General features: G+C 29.2%; 2 protein-coding genes across 2 annotated transcripts in view; one reads left to right on the top strand and one right to left on the bottom strand.

Annotated features, from left to right (window-relative positions):
• Bap55 (Brahma associated protein 55kD) overlaps nucleotides 1-4,047 on the bottom strand; it is a 7,014-nt gene extending 2,967 nt beyond the window's left edge. Inside the window, exons 1-2 of the mRNA XM_014414701.3 lie at nucleotides 3,236-4,047; nucleotides 36-287 (exon numbers count right to left, since the gene is read on the bottom strand). Of these exons, the coding sequence (XP_014270187.1) occupies nucleotides 36-287; nucleotides 3,236-3,901 (918 nt within the window). The 5' untranslated portion in view covers nucleotides 3,902-4,047. The remainder of the gene's footprint in view (nucleotides 1-35; nucleotides 288-3,235) is intronic.
• A 2,452-nt stretch (nucleotides 4,048-6,499) lies between these two features.
• On the top strand, nucleotides 6,500-16,489 carry O-fut2 (O-fucosyltransferase 2). Its single transcript, XM_014414713.3, has 9 exons — nucleotides 6,500-6,767; nucleotides 8,411-8,528; nucleotides 8,607-8,748; nucleotides 10,341-10,497; nucleotides 10,583-10,714; nucleotides 12,931-13,123; nucleotides 13,993-14,170; nucleotides 14,928-15,057; nucleotides 15,686-16,489. Exons 1-9 carry the CDS (start codon nucleotides 6,637-6,639, stop codon nucleotides 15,834-15,836), a joined length of 1,332 nt encoding a protein of 443 aa, XP_014270199.1. The 5' UTR covers nucleotides 6,500-6,636; the 3' UTR covers nucleotides 15,837-16,489.
• Nucleotides 16,490-17,703: the final 1,214 nt, after the last annotated feature.

Here is a 17,703-nt window from a genome sequence, read left to right as displayed (position 1 = left end):
ATATATATATTTAAAACCCAATTGAATAAATATACCTGATGGTAACCATTAGGAAATTCATAGTGCACAGATGGAATTGACGAAACAGTCTTTTCATCATAAGGGGACTCAGAAACTTGAAGAACACTATTCTGGAAATCTTGAATAACTCGCTTCGCCATATAATTGTGCCATGATGTTGTTACTTCAGGGACGTTTCGTTTCCTGATCCATTTGGCTTTCTCTCTCTCCTTTACAGGTTCTTTACCACCAATAAGATACGTTGGTACAATTTCTACATCATTTTCCTAAAGTAGAAAAAAATATAAATTAAATACTGGGACATTATAAATTTTTAATTAAATAATTAGTTATAGTTCTTAAACATTGAAAAATATGCTAAAAATTCATTCAATACCTGTTTATAATTTTCAAAATTATAAATCCAAAACAAAAACTATTCAGAAATGCTAAGGATCTTTGTATGCGTTTATCCAATAAGTCCAGAGAATCAGAAAAGAAAATTTTTTGATAGGCAACACTGAAGAAGATATATTGTAGTACAATTAAAAGATATAACTATCTCCTATTTCTCATCATTGTGGCTCATATGCACTGGAAATTCCAGAATAAATCTTTTTCATTCGCAAGAAAAGTAACCAGAGATATTACAGGTTAACACGAATTTCATGCTGGGTTCTAAACGTCAAACTTTGATTCCTTTCACATAACTAGTAAAGTAAAAAAATGATTTTACAAGATAATGCTTTTGTTGACACTAGAACAATATTTAAGATTTTAAGCAAAATTAGTTAATTCTACAAGAAAACCATATAGAATGAATTTATAAAAAGACTAGCTGACCCGAAAATGCTTCACAATTGCTATATTTGATGAATGTAGATTTAATGAGCACTATTGATAGATTGGTATAAATTATTGTATTTAGTTAAAATTAAACATTTACATATACTTTATTATTATGATTTGGTAACATAAATTGAACCAATATATGATATGACATTCATTTTTAGCACCTCAAGAAACCCTTAAGGGGAAATCAATATTTACCTAAAGAAAAAAATATACGTGTTTATTTTAATTTTAAAAAAATTATGTATTCTTAATTAGATGTTTTACCGATACTCCACTTAGGTATCAGTAAAAAAATAAAAAATATCAAAAATGCGTGGAAATTCATAGATCGAGCAGATAAACGTTGAATTTTTTGAAGAACCAACATGAAGAGTAGTGGGATAAGCATCCACTTTCTAGGCCAGTCTACCTGGTCAAGTGCCTATAAGCTCACTTTTATTGATCTACGTATAACAAAGATGAACTTTTCAAATGCCAGAATAATTACAAAAAATTAATGAACCAATTTCAGCCAATTTCTATGGGGTTCTAGATGATAAATCCATTTACAGATGGAAAATTTATAATTAGTTTATAAATGAGAAAAAAATTAAATTTGTCTCAAAACTGTTGCCATCTCTTGAAAAAAGAAACTTACTAAAATTCGGTATATTTAGTCTTAATACTGGTCCGATTTAGACGATTTTTTCTTATTCTTTAAAGGCAATTTTATTATTTATCGTATTCTCATGTATAGACTTCCCAAAATATAAATAGTTTATTGATAAAAACCCTGGCTGTGCCTAAAAATTTTCAAAATACTGAGACCGATTGACCTATGAAAGTGTAGTAAAAGATTTTTTAGGAGTGAAACAAAATTGATATTCATTATTAGCACCTTAATAAACCCTTAATTACGAATTTTTGAAAAAATCAGAAAATAAAGTTTTTTAGCCTTTAATTTCTTTGTAAAAAACAAAAAAATGGAAACTTATAACTTCAAAACGGCTTAACCAATCTACACCAAACTTGGCAGTGGTTTAGGGCTCTACAGACTTCTAAGCAAAACCGGGCACAATTATACAAATTAGAACTGGAAATATAAAATGTTTGATTTTTTTTTTTTTGAAACCCCTTAAAAGGGCATTAAACCTACGTTTAGTTGATGTAGGCTGAAAGAGCAGACATTCAGTTTTCCAACGGTTTTATTAACATTGGAATTGGATAAAATGCAGAGGAGTTATGAACGATTGTAAGAACAAAAGTTACCGGGAGAAAAAAAAATCCTGTAAATAAATCAAGCTGAAAAATTTCTAAATTTTAATGTCTTTGAAAAACGGTATTTGGTAGTTTGAGGTGACACTAAAAACGATTAAGAAATTCTCTTTTCTAAAAAAAATATTTGCTTACCTACTTTACCTTAAGCCATATTAAGATTTATAATATTTCATAAATATAATACAGTATACTTTTTTCTTATTCCTCAGAAAGAAACAAATCGATTGGTGTACAATAACCGAGAAAAAAATGCATAATTTTTGAGCAAGAAACCAAAACGCTTAATTTTGTTCATAACTTTTTTCTACTCAAAAATTCGGGGATTTCATTATCTTTAAACCTTCCATTTTTCTTATAAATTCTACTTGTCAACATTTTTGGTTATCCAAAATTTATAAGGTATAAAATAAAGGTAATTATAAATTCACAAAATTATAAGGTCAGATAGCTAATTAAATATACCTGAAACTCATTTTATAAGTTTAGTCTCATAACAAAAATATTTTTTACGATATTTCACAAGAGAGAAAAATATAGAGAAGAAACTACAAGGCACATACATTTGGAGTTATTAAGTAACAATAATAAAATAAAAAAGTTTTTTCATTTAAAATCCGAAATATAGTTTCTATAAAAGCAACATTTATTGGAAAAAAATCGATGGCTTGCTTTACGGTGGTGCTTAGTACATTTCCACTAACTTTACACACAATACAATTCCAGATTTTCTCATTTAGGAAAATAACAATTTTACAATTAGTTTGTTGACTGAACAGATTTATAATTTATACCTAAATCTGTTCAGTCAAAAAATTAATTGAAAAGTAGTCATTTCCCTAAAAGAGAGAAACTTTAATTGTATTTTTTGTAAAGAAAGTGGAAATGTACTTAGCACTACTGTGAAGTGAGCTCTAAAATTGAAAGTGTTTATCATCATTTAATGTATAGAATCAAATTATAATTGTTAAAATAAAAACACAAAAAAAACTTTTTTTGTTGCTCGCTGTGATGAAAGAATTTTCTAGTCATTAAAAATTACAAAAATCTGAGAATTTGGTACTACATATGTCAGCAAGAATGGCAAAGTCCGTCGAAGACTGTAGTTGAAATAATTTAAGCATACCTGGAGATACTGCTTGCACTGCATCGTAATATAATCACCTCCAAGAGGCGATTTTACGATTGCTTGACTTAACACAAAACCATCTTGAACAGGAATGGCAGAAGTATGTGTCGCACCACTATCAACAACCAACCCAGTTGCCCTTCCATTAGCAAATGCAGCCAAAACTGCATTCTTGACTAAGAAAAAAGCTGGTACATTATATTTTTCAAACATTAGTTCAGTCAATTTTTCCCTTTTAGTTCTCATATTCCATGGAGCTTCGGACATCAAAACAGGATGGTATTCTGACTCAGACTGAATACATTTGGCATATGTATAATCTAAAACTTTTTCAAATAAATCCCAGTCTTCAATCATTCCATCTTTCATAAAACTAGCTACTTCCATGCCTTTTCTAGCAACATTAAGAATATTAGTATCAATGTAATATTTCGGCCCAGCACTAGAACTAATATTACTTGAATCGGGTTTTTTGTCAATATCTAAATTTTCGGTCTTAATTGTAGCTGTTCCATTACCGTCTTCACATACTCCAACGGCGGAGGGTATTTCTGCTTTAGGAGTATCTTCTTGGGCATATCCAACCCTAAAAGAATGATGCCCAACATCGAAAACTAATGCTCCTATCTCATCACCACCATATAACATACCTCCTCCACTCATTATGAATAATAATATAGGTACTCAAGTAGAATTAAAGGATAAAAATCACTTGATTAGCATTAATCATTAACTATATACATGTAAGAACTCTCAATATAAACACTCAATGCCGCTCGGGTGAAACCTCCCCATCTACCTAAAACATAAACAACTAGCATTTTCAGTGTTGTAAATAATCACTACTTATTTTAAATACGTTTACTATCTTAATTTTATTTAAGACTTTAAATTTTATTATTAAAAATAAAATAATTTAAAATTTAAATTAATTTAGTAAAGAAATATAAATTTATATACTAATTAATATTTTTTCAATAGCATTATTTTTCAGTATGTATTTAGGCGTAGGAGTGGGTACCTCATTGGTAAGGCAATGGATTACTAACTTCAAGGACCCGAGTTCGAATTCGGCTGTGGCAGATGACTATTATCTGTTACTTGTAGCCGTTGAGTCAGCCCTGAGGGTTCAAGAGCCCTCCAGCCTCATAAAGTGGGTACCCTTAATTCGGTAAAAATATGGCGGTCAAGCGTGATTCTGACCAAATCACCTTGCATAACTGTTGGTCTAGTAACAATGCTTCCTTACAAAGTACTGCACCCCTGACCCTTCCATAGGTTGTGGCGGTACAGATTTAATTTAATTTTAATCATTTAGGTAACTTGTTTCTTAAGAAAAAATACAAACTATCTCTCAGTATCTCCCAAAAGAACTAAACTGCCGAAATAGTTTCTATCGTCGTTTACTACTATTTAACTTTTTGCAAATTGTGCAAGATTTTATACCGGAAAGAGAATGTATTCCCTCCGGGTAACATAATTAGTTACTAAGTTCGCACTGACTAATTCTTTGGAGTTGAGATTCAAAAAATCATGATTTAGGATGGAGTTTCTTCCCACATGAAAGAAGCTTAGAGTTCGTACGAAAGGCCCATTTGAGGTTGTATTGGTAAAATATAGTATTCCATTGAATCAAAATAAGTAGATACGCTAACTATGTAACTTAGGACGTCATTCTTATTTTAGCTATGTTTGACAACATAGCATGGTTCTGAGTTAGGAAAGTCAATCTAATGACAGCCAGAAAATGAATATTGGAATTAGACAAAATGATATTATTTAGTACATCGTTTATCCAAATGATGTTGATATTTATTCCTCTCAAGATATTTTTTTTACTGATATATAATGAGTCCGACTATCATAATCTGACACCCTTACTTCGGAACATGTGGCTGCTTCTTCCTAGTTATTGAAATTTATGAGGTGTTAAAAAATTGTATTTAAACTTCATTTCATTACTATAATTTCACTATTTAAAAAAATTAAAAAGGAATACTCCCCTTCAAAAATGTGCTTGTTCTCTTCTATATTCTGTTTTTTATTCGTGTGATAACTAGTCTAAATAACATAATGTCTTAGACCTAAGACACGATGATTCTGTAAGAATATTTACTCCTCATGAAGAAGTAAAATTTAAAAAAAACTCCTGGGACTCCACGCAGAGGTGCATAATTAATATTTATTTTCAGGGTTTTCGCCCCTTTCTGACCACGAGAGTATCTACTTCTCACATATAAATCTATTAGCTTTCGGAGTCTCTTTGAAATGGAGAATACCAATATCCTGCCACCTGTAAAGGACCCGTTTTTCGAAAGCATTCTCACACGACTACTATAGAGCTCTCACACTTCGGTAGCCCTGATGTACACCCAGTCTTTCAGAAAATGCCGTTATTTCGGCTTCATAATTTAATGTAGATTGGAATAGGGCATGCGAAACTGATAGACTGATAGAAACAATAGACTGATGCAGCAGAGAAGCCTCCTATTGGCAGCGGATCAGACCCAGTCCTAAATATCTGCTGGGTGTGTATAGAGATGTTAACAGGGAACACAATGATGGCCTTGATAACCTGCGGATGTGGTATCAATACCCTCCAATATCACAGACGTATCCTTATAAAGGGAGCAGTCTGGAGAAGGTAAGGCCCGGAAACAAGTATTAGTTAACAAAGTTGATCTTTTGCTCTGGCCTGAGCAAGCATGAAATTTCGTCACCGCCTCATCACTAAATACTAGCTCTCCTGAGAATGTACATCCCAGATATTTGATGGTGTCGTTGGCTTTTGCCGTTTGGATAGCATCTGCATTCTCAAGGAAGAGCTTCGTTGGCCGCAACTTTCCTTTGTCCATAATGATGCTCACACCTTTCTTAGGATTCATAGCCAAACTAAACTCTGCGAGCAGCCTCTGGACACTATTCATAATTCTTTCCGCAGAACCTCTGTCGCGCGCCGTGGGGACTGTAAAGGCATTTGATGAAACACTTGACCCAAAAAACAATAGCAAGCGCTACCATTAAATACAAGGATGAAACTGAAGACTGTTAATTAACTGGGGTAGTGTGTATATGAGTATGTAACGAACAAATTAAAACCATCTAGTCTAGAGAACAAAAGCATAACTATTAAATGTGTGGATCAGCATTTAATTGGATAATCTTGTGAAATCTATGTTCAGTTTTCTTATTTCTTTATTGCTCTAAGTTTCTTTCGTTATTACCTAATCGTTCACGAATTACTCTACCTTATCTCCCTCTCAGTCTGATTAAATTTGATAAGTTATAGAGATGAATAGAATGGGTTGTGAATGGCTGTTGTGGATGTAACTTCGCTTTTGAGATTGTATTATCCATCAAGCTGAATAACCAAATGAAATATTTAGTACTTTGGAAAAATGATTATAAATTTACAAAATATATTAGTTTCGTTAGTTTTCTTAGTTGAATTAAGCATTCAAACCAATGAATTTTGTTCTGTAGAAGATAAGATATGTTCTTCCTCCAAGATATCAAACTCAAATACTAGGTAATTCCTTTAGCACTCAGTTATTCAGTTTAAATTCATGAACACAATTTTCTGTATGTTTATTCAACTTGTTAAGTGCCAATTTTAGTTGTATTTTCAAATTCATGATGGAACAAAACTTAATTCTAAGAATTAGTAGCATTATGTATAGCATAAGTATGCAATTATCATTTTAGTACTTAATTTTTATGGACTGTACCTTAAAAAAACTGTCATCATTTCTTAACTTATTTATTAAATGTGTAATCATTTCAGTAAACTTTAAGCCATTTGGAACAGAATAGTACATATGTCACTACTTTGCTTAAATAATGGCCCTAAATTATTTTATCTAGTATTTGATATATTCTAAAGATTTTACTGTCGACTGTAGGCACTTTTTGACAGCTCTACTATTTTTGAGGCAATCTATAGTGGAATAACAATAGTGAAAGGACACTCATCTACAATTTCTTTGGAACAGGCCCATTTCAAAATAAAACCAAAACTTTTTTTTATCATATTTGCAACTACTCAAGCAAAGCAGCGATATATTGAAACCTAGTGATTAAGACATTTATTTAGTACTGGCAAAGGTAGTTATAAAATGAGGACCATTAGGTTATGAGGATGTAGAAATTTATAGCTTAAAATCTGTGATTGGTGTTATGAAAGTTATTTGCAGTTTGGTATTTTGTGATAATGGCAAGAAATTAAACAACATTGGTAGAGGATCTTGAAGAATTTGAAACTAGCAAAACAACTAAGACTACAGAACAAGGGCAGAAAACTGTTTACATGTTAATGTCAAGAAAACTGTGTGGAGCTAATGAATTTGTCTAAATAAGAAACCACACTCTAATAGTCGTCCAAAACTTTTTTATGACAAAAATATTTGTGAGCGTTAACTACCGAAAATAATGAAATGTGGAGAAACTGAAAACAAGAATGATCGCCAGGAATAGATGCTGTTTTTTATGTAAAAAATGCCTAATTATAGGCCCCTGTCTCATAGGATCAAGATCATAGTGTAAGAAAGTCATAAGACTTTTTTGACCTATGGTTCTGATATCTAAGGTGTCAAAAAAGTAATTCGTAGCATGGAAGAAATTATTTTACTCGGAAACTATGGTTCTTTGTGTGAACATAACCAATGAAAACAAACTACTAGTACTAAAGAGGAATTTTCCTTATAAATCTTTTATTAATTTGTTAATGAGTTCAATATTAAAACACAGCATGGTATCATTGCAGATTAAACCTCTGCATTATCTCTCTGTATGCTTGTAAGTTCTGTATGTTATTTTTAGCGGCCAATGGTGCACTTTTAATACTTAGAAAAATTCAAATTAAGTTAAAAAGAGTCTAATTTAGGACTTATTAGTTAAAGTTAATTTTCGTTTTACACATATCTATTTTTTAAATTTTATTATACTTTATGAATATAATGTCCTGTATGTTTATTCTAATGTGTTGTGACATGTCCCAAATAAAGATTATAATAATATTGAATCATTTAAATTTTGGAAAATTTTTAAATCATTATGAACTTTAATAAATTTATTACTCATTGTTATATAAATAGTATAATTATATACATGTTAAATTCAAAACTGGCGTTATAGTTTATACTCATAATAAAATTGGTTATTATTTGATGTTAGGTATATATTGTATGATGTCAATTATTCTGAAGGCTTTAATCTACGTAGAGATGTTTATATGAGAATGGCTATTTTCATGCATTTAGTACAACATAATTGGCAACATGACTGGCATTTGGTTAGTAAAAACTTTTTTTTTCTGTTTTTTTTTTTTTTTTAATTGAAATTTATTTATTAATCACTTTCTCTTTTATAGGTATTACCTCCATGGCCCCGCCTGTATCATTGGCAATCCAGAGATGTAGAAAATCAAAATTTTCTTCCATGGAGCTCATTCTTTGATATCAAAAGCTTAAAGCGTTTTTCTCCAGTTATGGAATATACAGAGTTCTTGAAAGGTGGGTAGAGTTATAAATTGTCAGGGTGTCTAGACCTGGAAAACCGGGAAAAGTTATGGAATTTTTTCTTCTGGAAAAAATCAGGGAGTAGTTAAGGAATCTGAGAAAAACCTAGAAAACTGTTGTGGTGGAAAAATAAGTAGATAAAATTTTAAAATGTTGTGAATTATTACATAAGGGTTTACTAATTAAATTATTTATTTACTAGGCCAATAAATAACAAAATATTTTAGCATTATAACAATCCTTAAAAAAAATCTGCTAAGTACATATGAGAATTCAATTTCCTATAAGCATCCATTATCATATTCTGTTCAGGATGACGACTCTTATGATTACTGATTCTCTGTTATGAAGGCAATTTTTTATAGGAAATTTATTTCTCTAATGACTTTATCTTTAATATTTGGTCGATATTATGCACAGTGTGCTCGAAAAGTGTCTTAAGAACATATTAGATATGAAGAAACACTGATATAAAAATTTTAGTATCCTTGAAAATCCTTAAATTCAAATTCTTTTCTAAATAAAGAATATTTGACATGCCTCATTGCTCTGTCATGCAGTGGCCCTTATAACAGATCTAACTGTTTACAATTATTTTAGTAACAGTATTCATGTTTTTGAGACTGCTGATTTTGAAAAAAAAAAAAAAAAACTTAATTCAAGAACCACTGGTGTTTAAAATTCAGCATTAATTATACCAATATATGCATGTCCAGGAAATTTACTTTCATGTGTAATCAAAAATAGTGGTTCAAATTTAAAATGGACCATGCTTACAATAATTCCCAACTTTTCTACAAAAATTAGGATCATACTAATGTATATGCAGGATCACTTTAACCTGTGCTTCCTAGAGCTATTTCTGTAGCTTTTATAATCTCATTGGTTTCTGTCATTAGCAAGCAAGATACTATTTGTTTTTGGTTTCTGTAAACAATATTTCTGGTTGACCAAGTCCTCATGAATGGAGAATAATGTTTTGTACTTTAAAAATAAACTTGTAACATGAAGACTTCTTAATAGTAAACAAAAAAAATGTATTCTATAAAGTGGCACTTCTGGTCAGTCCATTTTAATGAAAAAGTTGTTGTCACATTCTAGGCATATACCCATTCTAAATATGTAATGTCAGTCAGTGACTTTCCGCTTTTGACCAGGATCGTTCACACTTGACGTACATAGACACCCATGCAGACACACAATTTTAGTTTGTTTTGCAAGATTTGGTTATTTGGACTCAGGGAACCTCAAAACGTTTATTACTGTTGAAACCGCAAAAATCAAAGTCAAAATGTTGCACAATCGCAATACTTTCCCTTACTATATATTCTATTTCAGGTATGTGGAAATAAGAAATGGTAGTATTGAATAAAGTATAATCATTAGTATGAAGTTTGTATGATAAGATAAAAATATTATCGTTTCAAGCAAATTTTGCTTGGTCAGGAAAAATTTGGAAAAAAAAAACTTTGATATGTTAGGGAATTTCTTGAATTCATTTTTCTGGACACCCTGATTGTCTCCTCAATTCTACCAATGAATTATTTTCTTTTTTCATTATATATTGATATATATATTATTTTTAGAATCTAAAAGCAATGAAATTGATGAAATATATGTGCTTCAACATTTTGAAAGAGCATTTAAAGATAAAAATTGGAACTGGGATGATAAGTGGTCATTTGTTAATTGTGACAAAGAGGTTCTTTGTCTAGAAGAAAATTGCAAACTATCAGCATACATGTATGATTATTTTATATCATAAGATTTTGATTGCTTGAAATTAAATTTGGTATGAATTAGAAAACAATATTAATCCTGTTTGTAGGTTAAAAGAAGAAATGTATTATAGAGAGCATTGGAGTTATGAAAACATGACTAGCAGATCATTACGTTGTGTATCTTTTCAAGGACCAGCTTCGTTTCTTAAAAATATCTTTAAGGAAAATCATAACAGTAAGTAAGTTCTTGTAATAGTTTTTTATAGTAAAACTTTCATTTGATTAAATCAGGCATTTCATTCCAAAAACCAGCCAAGAAAGTCTCAAGTCTATTTTCAGATTTAAAATTTTTTTTTAAAATTAATTTTGATACCATATTATTATGAGATAGATGATTTTCTTCCAAAAACAGTTAAATCACATATTATTCAACTATTTTTTGAAAAAAAAATCTTTTACGACATGATTAGGTAATGGACTTAGTTCATTTTAGAATGAATGCTTCAAATATTCTTCTTCTATATTGTGTGATTCCCCAAAACAATATGTAACATGTGATATTTATTTTTTATTGCTAGATTTAATAAAAAATTTAAATATTGGTATAACAAAAGTTTGTGTTAAAGTTTTAAAATTTAGCCTTTCTTAATTCCAATTTTTTTTTCAAATATACTACAGTAGGGGTATTCTTGGTCTTTAGTTTAATATGTTAAACTGAATGGAAAAAGTTGTGATAGATTGAGAAATATTTCCTTCTTTTAGCATATTACTACAATATGTCATTTAACATGGTTGAGAGTCTGTTAATAGGTCTTCTAAATGGAGAATGATGTCATGCAACCGAACAACTGAGCTCCACTCTATTTTGTCTGGTATCGTTTTGATAGGTTTGTTGTTCTTAGTTCATGTATGGTTTGTGTTTTGGACATTTTTAAACTCTAATACAGTGATGGGTAAAAATAATAATAAAGCAATGGAAAACAAAAACTAGGAGAGGAAACGAGGAACAAGTGAGGTGGAGGATATATGATGTGATGAAGCTGTTGGAGATTTTACAATTCCGTAATATTTACAAGGTTACAAAACAAATTGCTTACAAAACCTGGTAGAGCTTCCCTGAATGTAACATATAACATGGACTTTTCAAATTAGGCTGCTCACAATCCTATACTTTTAACATTTATTATGTTAAAAATATTTACATTTTACTGAGTGTAAAATATACCTGTATCACTGCATTTTGATCTTACATCAAATTTACTTGATCTAATTTTATGTAATAAATAAATTTCAAAAAAAGAACATTATGCATACCCCTAGTATATGATCTTATAGATTTTAAAATATTTTTAATTATATCAATTTTGGGGAGCAGGGTTGTTCAGTTTGTGAATTGGGGGAAAGTCTGGTAGATTTTGAACCACTTTATCAGGAACAATTTGCCTCCTTGCACAACCGTTGATCAAGCAACAATACTTCCTTACAAAGTACTGAACCTCTGACCTTTCCTGGGTTGTAATAGTGCAGATTTTCATTTTCACGTTTATTTTATCAGAACCAAAAATAAAACACTCTAATAGTTAAACCTTTTATTGGGGGAAATTATTAAACATGACAAAAATATTGTTTTGCTTTTTCTTTCTTTTATATTTATTCTTTTAGGTGTTAACTATTTAGTTTAAGTGCTTTATTATGAAAAACAAATTGTAACTAGTAAATAATAAATCGGCTGTTACAACTTGTCTATGTGCCAGTGCCCATTTGTGCAAGTGTTGTTAGTTTCAGTTCATTTAAAAATATACTTATGTTTTAATTAGTTTAAATGTCTTCAAAATAATATTAGTGCTATAAATTAATACATTTTAAAATGTTTATTTGTTATTATAAAAAAGAAATATTGAGTTTAAAAGTTATTTATACAGTTGTACTCCTTGCAATATGTTCTAAGTGGTGATAATCATACAGATTATATTGCTGACAAATTTAATGGGTTTGTATGTTTTTTTTTTATAAGATAATAATTTTTTATTTTGTATTGCATCAATATTTACAATCCTAGTTGGAGACCTATTTAAGACAAAAGCTTGACAGTCACTGGTAAATTTATTCTTTTTTTTACCTTTGTACTCCTTTACCTCTTTACCGCAGTAATTAAATATATTTATACAAATGTATTTAAACATTTATTTTGACACTATCTCCTTCTTCTGTTCTGAAACTACCTTTTTTGTTGGTGCTGTAGCTTGAGTAAAGACGTACCAATATTTTTATACAAGTCATTTTGGTGGTGGCTGAGTCCTTAATGTATTTTCTAGCCTTCCAGCCATCTGGTAGGTTTCCGAGAAACTATTGAATAAAGTCTAATTTGGCTCTTGAATAAAATTTGTTCCAGTGACCTATAAAGGGTTAAACAACGAAAAGTAATGAAAAATTGTAATTTTTTTTTTTTTTTAAGGAGAATATTGATAGATCATGCTGAAATAGTTGTTCATGATGGTTTTGGTGACCAACTTTATTGGAAATGTAGAAGAAGTATGAGGTTTGCAAAAAATCTAGTACAAGAAGCTGATCAATTTCGCACAAAATATCTTGGTTGTAATGATATTAAGGACAATACTGAACGACCTTTGTATTGGGAGAATGAAAAAGTAAGCCTAGCTAAACCATTATTATTAAAAGAAGGAGATGATCCCAGTGGAGGTCAGAAATGGCATACTCACTATAATGGTAGCATTTAATGAAACGCCTATGTTTAGATCCATATTGTTGGTATTCATCTATTGTATTGGGCTGGGATTCGTAACAAAGAAAGTAAATCAATAAATCTGATCTCTGGCCCAAAAATATTATCCAAAAAAATATCTACAATGTGGGTTGATGAAATGTTGGGATGGAATAAATTGTTATCACTATTTCTTATATATTATTTCTAACCACCATTGGAACCATTTCCTAGATATTCAGTTTGTTTAGGTATCAATATATAATATTATAATTAACCCTTTGCAATCCTTTGTCACTGATAATGGAGCAATTAAAATATTAACTTTAAATCCACTGTTACTGTTTCAGTGTCACAAATGTTTGGTTTACTTGATTCCTTTTTGTTAAAGCTGCTAAGTTATCTTTATGTTTTATTAATTTTATTGTAAATTAATTAAATTACATTTAATATAAACCTCTTTTTATTTTTATTATTGTAAATTAATAGAAGAACAAAAACTATTTTTGTTGTTAAAGTAAGACAGGGAACAAATAATGATTAAAATATGTTGGCTCCAAAATATAAATTTAATGATATTTTATACTTTTTTGTATTTTTTGATTAAAGTTATTAGTAGATTTAAGCAAAACTTGGAGAATAATGGTGTGTCTGTATAACCACTATTTTACCTTAGCTTGTTAGTATCAAGATTTATAATAATCAATAGTTTAATTAGTGATTTGCTTGATGTATTTTCAATTCTTGTTTTGAATCTATCTAATCTCATTTTTCCTTTTCTATTACTTATTCAAGAACCAAAGGAAGGCAGTTGGTGGTCCATTTGTTTGTGCTCATTTGAGGCGAGGTGATTTTGTATATAGCCGAGGAAACCAGTTACCATCGCTTAAGTTTGCAGCTAAACAGTTAGTAGAATTACTGACCAGTTTAAAACTGAACACCATCTACCTTGCTACAGATGGTTCTCCAGAAGGTAGTTCTATTTTCATATTTCAAGTATTTCTTCATGCATAGTTTTATTCTAATTATTTTTGAATCAAAGTTGAGTTTTATTTTCATTTGAAGTTTTTAGTACTTAGTAGTTTCTTTTTAACCCTAAATCAATGTTTACAGTTTTATTTCTCTGTGACCTACTCGTGTAGGTTACTTTCTGATTTTTATACTACAAATATATTTGATGGGTAGATGTGCAACCAGAAATATTATTTTTTCTTTACTTTCATGTTTACTTTACTAAAACTAAAAGGTGTTAATGCAAATTAAGTTATTTTCCTTTACTAATAGTTTCAATTCAAAATTCTAGTCTAAAAAAAAGTTTTTACTATCAGGGAAAAATTTTAAACATGCCATTATAACATCCTTAGAAGAATGTTTCTTATAAAAAAAAAAAATATTTACTCCATATTTTCAAATTCAGTAAATGGATAATTCATATTATATTTTGTACCCTTTATATAATCCTCATAACATGAGATTTAATTTTATTTTCTCTGTTTAAGTAATAATTAATTATATTATACTTATTCATTTAAATCACATATTAAAAAAAAACAACAATTAAAATAGTTTTTGGCTTGTTTCTTTCTTTTTTCTATTCTGACCTTTAGTAGAAAAAATATTTACTTTGCTTAGTGACTTTTCAGATATTTATTTAAAAAAATTTCAATTGAAAAAAAAAAGCAAAATATTTATATTATACTACTTGTTTATAAGGTTAATTTTTATTTCAGATGTTGAAGTGTTAAAACAAAATTTAAAGGATGTGAAATTGATGCAGTATATTCCAGATCCTGAGGTCAAAAGAAATATCAAGGATGGAGGAGTGGCAATAATTGATCAAATAATTTGCTCATATGCAAGGTAAGATTGTGGGATTATGTTTTATTCTTCATTTATTTAATACCAGATCGGCCTGTTAATATTTTTTTTAACAATTGATTATAGGGATATATAGTCCCGTACAAAAGACACCGCCAACTATATACAATGTTATAATTAAAATAAAATAAAATAAAATAAATAGATAAAAATAATGCTTCTTAATAAAAGAGAAAAGTAAAATTAATAACAAAGAATAACAACATTTTTAGACCTAACAAAACAAACCATTGCCCTCTGATAGTAAAAAAACAAGTTAATTTGAGAAAAAAAAATATATATGAATGAATAGGAATCCAGGTATCTTATTGTTTCACTGGCAGGATTCCATTTCATATTTTTATTTTTGAGGATTAGTCCCGGTGGGTCTGGTGGGCGTCGAAGAGTAAAAACTGTTGAATTACATTTTTCAATGTTCAGACTAATCATCCATTTAGTGAAATATTGTTCTATTAGATTATGTTATTATTGTATTAAATTGGTTTTAACTAAGTAAATAAATAAATATGTTTTAATCTGGACTAGCTCATCTTTATAAAATTGCAGTGCTAAAAAAAGTATTTTATATCCACTTAATATAAAATATCTTATATACACAATTTTGTTTTAGGTACTTTATTGGGACACATGAGTCGACATTCACATTTCGTATTCAAGAGGAGAGAGAAATCATGGGATTTCCCATTAACACTACTTTTAATGTTTTTTGTGCAAGCCCTAAAAAATGTTTTGAAACAAGTAAATGGATGATAGTGTACTAATAATTCTAAGAAATTTAGAATTTGACTGATTTCAAAATTTAAGCTACTGAACTTCTCCTATATATAAACTTGTGACTGCCTTTATCAATTAAAAATTACTTGTCTCACTTACTCACGTAGAGATAATTTTAAAAATGTAATATTAAATATCTGTGAACAAAAGTATGCACAATTACTTTAGAATAAACAATCTTTTTACTATGATTACAACACAAGCTTTAAATTTTATCAGAATGTACATAATCTTTTTAAATAAATTTTTTTTTTACAAAATGTGATATTTTAAAATAATTTAACAGTAAATATTAAACAGTAAACAGTAAAATTAAACAAATTATCAAATGTCGTAAATTGACATTTTTTTGTCAATTAAAATGATGTTCATGTTACGTAAATGAATTTAAAGTAAATTAAAAGAATCTCAAACAGCTGTGAATGTCGAACAACTTAAAATAAAAATATATATAGTGTCAAGAAAATATGAACAATGTATTTTTGAACTAACCTTGATTATTGAGATAATCAGTTTTATCATGTTTCAATTTATTTTACTATTTTCATTCATATCTTAATATTTTATATAATAGTTTTTAATTTTTTCCTCTTCTTGTACTTTTAATATATTTTATTCATGTAAAGCACAAGGAAATTAAGATATTCTTATATAAATAAAGATATTACACTTATCTGAAGATTGGTATTATTTAGCGCCAACTTAGTATTACAAATTCAGGTTTATAAACATATAAATTATATATATATAAAACAAACCATATAAATGGGGCTATTGAAAAATCATGATGACGGCTTGAACTTTTGTTGGATTTTTATTTTTTTTATTTAATGTTTTCATGAAGATATAGGTTATTGATGTTTTTATTTAATTTTCAAATGTTATGTAAAAGTGCAATATTGATAAATATTTATTAATTATTTACCCTTAAACTTAGAAAGTGTTTTCAAAGTTCCTCGTTTAACTGTAGAAATCCTACTATCTGATGAAGCCATTACTAAATTTAATAATTATTGAGATTTTATCACTTATCTTATCCATGAAGAAATGTTATGCTTAAAATTTGAAGTTATTCTAGATATACAGAACCGATCATCCACTCATAACCTATTTTTAATTCCTAATTAAGTGTTCTAAAAAGCTCAGATTATAATGAAAATGCAACACTAAATAGGACTTTACTTTGTTTTAGATTCTAAGCTTTCATAAAAATTCATTTAAAAACTTGGGAATATGTATAGAAATCATGGAAAATACTTTATCATTAATAAAATGAGATAACTTCCGTTGAGATTTATTAATGCTATACTAAAATATTGATTTTATGTGATACAACCATCGCAGTAATGTAGTAGATAAATTAGTTTTGATCTTTCTTTCAAGTCATCTTAAATTTTGTCATGTAAATTTGCAACTCTTGAAGCTCAAAAGAGTAAAGTCATTGAATTTTAAAATAAAACATATTAATGGTGATCTATCAACAGAACCATTCAAAATCTCACATAGACAGTTTAGGTTGATAAAGTAGATACTAGATTGTGCTATGAAGTTAGTGAAGAAGCTATTAATAATGAGAAAATAGAACTGGCTCTTAAACAAACGAGAACTAGCAAGTCTATATAAGGCAGAGACGACATCGTACCCTTAGTTCATAAGTTCATAAAATTATGGTGGTCATGAGCAGTAGGGAGAATAAGCCGGTTCTGGTCCAGTAAATGAGCCTTTTTGGACTTTGGACCCTAGCCTAGAACCAGTCTTAACCACTTGTCCTTGGACTATGGTAGCGCTGTTAGTTCAGACGATGACAGCTAGATAGCAGCACCATCGGCAGTAGTGAGAGTATGGGGGAGCTGG

This window comes from Halyomorpha halys, unplaced genomic scaffold (assembly GCF_000696795.3).
Source record: "Halyomorpha halys isolate HHAL.00 unplaced genomic scaffold, Hhal_1.1 Scaffold84.1, whole genome shotgun sequence".
NCBI classification, from domain to species: Eukaryota; Metazoa; Arthropoda; class Insecta; order Hemiptera; family Pentatomidae; genus Halyomorpha; species Halyomorpha halys.
This window is presented reverse-complemented; position numbering and strand designations above follow the sequence as displayed.

Coding starts and splice junctions, on each gene's coding strand:
- O-fut2 (XM_014414713.3), top strand. CDS start 6,637: ATGATTATAAATTTACAAAATATATTAGTTTCGTTAGTTTTCTTAGTT. Junction 10,498..10,582: donor TGCAAACTATCAGCATACAT/GTATGATTATTT, acceptor TCCTGTTTGTAG/GTTAAAAGAAGAAATGTATT. Junction 14,171..14,927: donor TACAGATGGTTCTCCAGAAG/GTAGTTCTATTT, acceptor TTTTTATTTCAG/ATGTTGAAGTGTTAAAACAA.